This window comes from Cynocephalus volans, chromosome 4, assembly GCF_027409185.1.
Source record: "Cynocephalus volans isolate mCynVol1 chromosome 4, mCynVol1.pri, whole genome shotgun sequence".
In the NCBI taxonomy this organism is placed as follows: Eukaryota; Metazoa; Chordata; class Mammalia; order Dermoptera; family Cynocephalidae; genus Cynocephalus; species Cynocephalus volans.
Window position 1 is genome coordinate 48,584,078 of NC_084463.1, and position 5,290 is coordinate 48,589,367.

General features: G+C 44.5%; 1 protein-coding gene across 2 annotated transcripts; it reads right to left on the reverse strand.

Moving 5' to 3' along the window:
* Positions 1-3,196: 3,196 nt before the first annotated feature.
* Positions 3,197-4,962, reverse strand: LOC134375618 (target of rapamycin complex 2 subunit MAPKAP1-like). 2 transcript variants are annotated; one of them, XM_063094230.1, is made up of 2 exons: positions 3,743-4,962; positions 3,197-3,601 (listed from the first exon to the last, which is right to left on the reverse strand). In XM_063094230.1, the coding sequence occupies exons 1-2, from the start codon at positions 4,806-4,808 to the stop codon at positions 3,294-3,296; spliced, it is 1,374 nt and encodes a 457-aa protein (XP_062950300.1). In that variant the 5' UTR covers positions 4,809-4,962; the 3' UTR covers positions 3,197-3,293. The 2 variants fall into 2 exon arrangements, with proteins under 2 accessions (XP_062950300.1, XP_062950298.1); XM_063094228.1 differs by having other exon boundaries at positions 3,198-4,962.
* Between the last annotated feature and the right edge of the window lie 328 nt (positions 4,963-5,290).

Here is a 5,290-nt window from a genome sequence, read left to right on the forward strand (position 1 = left end):
AATGGCTAGGGTGGCTGACAAGATGGCACAGGCTGTGGGACTGAAATGTTGGGTTGAAGTTGGATGAACAGGCAGAGTCGGTGGACGTGGTGCAGGGACAGGCCGGTGAATGCTGAATGTGCTGACCCACAAGAGACATGGAAATGTCAGACAGGATGGCTGTAGGGTGCACTCTCACTGCACTGGGCAGTTTACAGGCCAGACCCCCAAGATCCCAACCCGGTGATGGGGTAACTTCCTTGAGGGCTGCTGATAGGACCCAGCCCCCCCACCCCGGCAGCACCGTCCCTTCTCAGGACTGGACTTTCTCAGATCTCACAAAGGACGCTGCCTGCAGCCTGGTAGGGGCAGCCCCGTTATGCAGCCAGAGCTCCCATGGACCCAGAACAGCCCCTGCCCAGCCCCGCACTCCCCCTGCTTTGTGTCATGGCCCCTCCTGGGTGTCAGCCAGCAGGAAGGCACTGTCCTCTCCTCTCGACGTGGTCTCCTGGCCTGAGAGTTGGGAGTGGTAGGAGGGATGGGATACGGCTGGTTTTTCCCTGGGGCTGGCTTGGGGAAGGGGACAGCTCCTGGTCTGGTGTGGGTCCTCAGCTCTGCCTTCTTTTCCTTCCAGTGATACAGAGCTGCCCAGCACAAGTGCCCTGGAGGTGAAGGTAAGAGCCCATCCCTGCTGCATTGAAAGCTGGTCTGTGGACAGGTGACTTGTCATGTGTTCTCTGAGGCAGATCCAGATGATCTATGGGCAGGGATGGCAGGTAGTGGAAGCAGCACATGGTCACCAGGAAGGGCTGCAGTTCTTACAGGATCTAACCCCAGCAGATTCCAGAAAGCCAGTAAATAAAATTCAACAGCTATTTACAACTTTTTTAAAAATTAAGAAATATGTAAACAGAAATAATTTAAAAATTATTTTTAAATTATTCAAGAAAATTCAATAGTAAATATCTAAGGGGACCATCAATTGCTGAAGCCATTTTTATTAAAATCAGTAAGAAGATAAAACAAGTATCTGTTATCATCACTGTTTTCAGAAATGTTTTGGCAATTTTACATAACAATAAGACAAGAAAATAAAAGTAACTGTGTAAAGGAGATGAGTAGACACTTTTCAGAGGAAGAAATACAAATGGCCAACAAGAACATGAAAAAATGCTCCACATCACTAGTCATCGGAGAAATGCGAATCAAAACCACATTGAGAGATCACCTCACCCCAGTTAGACTGGCCATTACTAAAAATTCCGAGAGTAACAAATGCGGGCAAGGATGCAGGGAAAGGGGAACTCTTCTGCACTGTTGGTGGGACTGTGAATTAGCACAGCCATTATAGGAACAGTGTGGAGGTTTCTTAAGCAACTACAGGTAGAGCTATCAGATGATCCAGCAATCCCACTGCTGCTTATACATCCAAAGAATGGAAATCACCATGTCAAAGGGATACCTGCACTCCCATGTTCATTGCAGCTGTATTTCCAATAGCCAAAGTATGGAACCAACCTAAGTGTCCATCAACAGATGACCGGATAAAGAAAATGTGGTATATACACACAATGGAATACTACTCAGCCATAAAAAAGAATGAAATTCTGCCATTTGCAACAACATGGATGGGTCTGGGTCATGTGCTAAAAATGAAGATGCATGTTGGTGGGACTATTAGCTGTTTGGATCTGGCAGTTAAGATAAATGTTTCTCAGGGCCATGGCTCACTTGGCAGAGTGTGGTGCTGATAACACCAAGGCCAAGGGTTTGGATGCCTATATAAGGATGGCCGATTCACTCACTTGGGAGAGCGTGGTGCTGACAACACCAAGGCAAGGGTTAAGATCCCCTTGCCGGTCATCTTAAAAAAAAAAAAAAAAAGATAAATGTTTCTCTTTAGCAGATTAAGCTTCTGGACAAAGAGCTTCTGTTACATGCCCTTTATAAACACATGCATTTCAGACAGTTTTAAAACAATTTTCTATGTTAGTCATTCATTTCTGAGTGTGATCAGAAATACTAATTCTCAACATTTCTGCATTGTCATATATTTATTTTTTAATGAAATGATATACTGCTAAGTGAACTTGGAAATATAATTAGATATTCTTTCATCTCAGTAGAATCTGATTAAATATGACAGTTTCCCATTTATTTCCTGTCATAAAACTGAATTGTTCCAAGCATGGGATTAAATTAATTTGATAAAATAATAACACCAGTATCCTGGCCAAATAATAAAAGACACTAACTGCAAAACTATTCTGTGAAATTATACAAGGTGTCCTGGTACTGGACATATCCTGATAACAATTGAGAGAAATTATCTTTATTATTGAAGGCATATGTCATTTTCAAGGCCCTGGACTACCTGACGTTACCCTCATTAATGCATGAAATGCAGAATATTAACATGAGCAATTTAAGATGAACTTAAAATTCTATAATGTTTAGAAATAGCTTTTCTATCAATCAAATGTTTGGATGTTGTTGTGACCACAAATAAAAAAAATCACTCTCATTGTTCCATTTTTTGACAACAGTATCATGTTTCCACCCTTTCTGTCTTTTGTTTTAAAGATGCATAAATGGTAGAAAACTCTATTTATATTGAACTCAGAAAACATTAACAGGAAATTTGAGCTGATCCAGCAGGTAAATCGAAATGTACTTGTCACTTTTAAAAAAAAGTATGCTTTAATAAACAAACAAAACTTGAAACATTTGAAGAAAACATCAGAGATTCTAACTTTAAAGATCATTTTGTAAAAAGCACATTATATATTTTTTATATTGCACTTTATTTTTCACTTACTGCTATATAAATTTTGCCCACCCTGATGTTCTTTTTTTTTTTTTTTTTTTTTAAGAGTACACCTGTTTATTAAAAGGAAAAAAAAGAAATGTACATTTTTGTTCTTCGTTTGCTTTAAGAAATTTGATCAAGTTGCAAGGAAATATCTGGGCACGGCTATGTACATCCTCGGGGAGGCTGCCAGGCACTGAGGATGGCTGGGCAGCACGAGGCTCCTCTAGGGGTGGCCTGGCCCCGGGCATTGCTAGTCATAGCCACTGCCAATCAGGCTTCGGTCCCATGGCAATGTCCCCAGCGTTCCCTCTTAGGGGTGCCCCCCCTTCCCCCAGGAGCCCACCAGCCCTAAGCCCACAGGACTGCAGGACACAGGGTGGGCTCTAGGGTTCTGGCCCTGGCAGGCAGGCTCTGGGGCCACAGCAACAGACTGAGGGTTGAGGCCAGTATAACTGCTGCCCGGATTTCTTCTCCTTCTGGAAGCTGAAGCTTGTACGTCTGTTCAGTTTTCTTTGTTTTTGAGCAAAATAGTCAGCCGGGCAGTGCTCGCTCGTGATTCCAGGATGTAGTTAACCTTGAGCACGATTTCATTGACAGTAGCAGCATCTGATTCAAAGTAGAGGTGTTTATAGTCGTGATTGCTTAGATACGTGAGTTTAAATATTGCATGACTGGGGCTTTTTTCTTCAGCAAGGTCACAGGCACAGAGCAGGTCAGAATCGATTGAGATGGGTTTCTGCTTAATCCAAAACTTAGTGCTGGCTTTCTGATTCGTAACAGGGTCTATCTCTACTTTGTCTCCAGAGATACCTAACTGTACGTCAGTTGTGAATCGTAGTCTGTGGATCATGCTGACTTTGAATGACTTGTAGTGGTGGCTGCTAAGCATATCCTGTACTGTAGCTATGTCAATTTGTGAGTCCTCCTCAAAAACCCCGTCTGCCCTTGAACTGTTCTCGCGGACCAGGCAGAATTCCCACGCGCTCTGGCTCTCCAAAGTGCTCTCCAGGTCAACGGCAACATTGGGCTCACTCTGCTTCTCTAGGCGGTACTGAGGGCCTGAAATTTTCTGGGATCCTTTTCTTCGCTTCACTGCCTTTAGCAAGATTTCCTTCATGGTGACCTTTGTGTTGTCCACCTGAATAAGGGAGAATCCATGAGCAGCATTTATTCGAACAAAGAGAGACTCTTTGGAAGTCAGACCAGGAGATGAATACTTTTCAACCAGGGCCAAAGTACTGAAGCCAAACTTATGAATGGGCTCGTTGGAATCTAGTGGGGGGAAATCAGTGTCCACCTCCCCGTCATCCTCAGCAATATGCAGGCAGTAGGCACTGACATTGTCATTGAGCTTCGGCTCCCGTCCCTCGCTTGTGTACTGCCAACAGATGAGTCCAATCAGGTCCTGTACCCTGGCGCTGGCCATTGTCACCACAGTCATTGGCAGTAGTCTGTCCTGGCTTGAGTGCAAGGGGAGGTAGACATCAATCTTCTTGGTTGCTGTTGTACCTACATGACCCTTGCCATCAAATTTGGAATACTCATTAAAGGGGTTATTCAGCTGCAGAGGGCATTGCTCCAGGCGTACAGATAATATTGACTGCTTTCCAGAACTTGGAGGCTTCTCTTTGAGCAATTTTTTTTCAAACAGTGACTTTAACTCCTGGGCTGATTGCTTAGAATTTCTTTCTTTCCACTGAATATTTTTGCATTTGATCTGGTTTTGTCTCTCTTTTCGGAGTCGTTCTAATCTTTGAGCTGTGTTTGAGCGTCTTCTAATACCAAAGTCCCAACTTGAGGTAATATCAACTGACTGGGCATATACATAGCCCTGAGTCTCACCATTGCTTCCCTGAATTTCTGACACACTGTCTCCAGGCATTGAAGGAGGATGAATCTTCTCTAGGTCAACATCATGGTCAATGAGAACCATCTCACACATTCCCGTGTCATCACTGGTCACATGTGACTGTCGAATATGAGCTAGAATGATAGTTGGATTGTCCAAGAAGGCCATCCTTTCTGTGGGCCAATCTCCTTAAAAGGCTATTTTCTCCTCTTCATATTGTTCCACGAGCTCACCTACCTGAAGCTGCTTCCACACTATGGACCGGGTCGGCCCCAGGACACGTTCCTGAGGGGAGGGCCCGGCTCCCCCACGCCTCCCAGCCCCTGCCCCGAGCTTTGCACTCTAGGGATCCTCGGGGACCGGAGCTCCTCCTGGCCCGTTCACCTGCCACCTCCCGGACTCGCCCTCATGCCCCTGCTGCTAGCCGCTGCCGGCCGAACAAGCAGCAGCCTTGTTGCCCCGAGTCGCTCCACGACCCGGAACCGCACCCCGCGCCCACCCTGATGTTCTGATCAGTGTTATATGTTTTAAGTTCATTTAGAAAACCTACAATACTTAAAACTGAATTTATTTAAGAAAACATTTTTACTTACTTTTAACATATTCAGCTCAGCATTCATCTATGCTGGTCATGAGGTTACAAATATTTC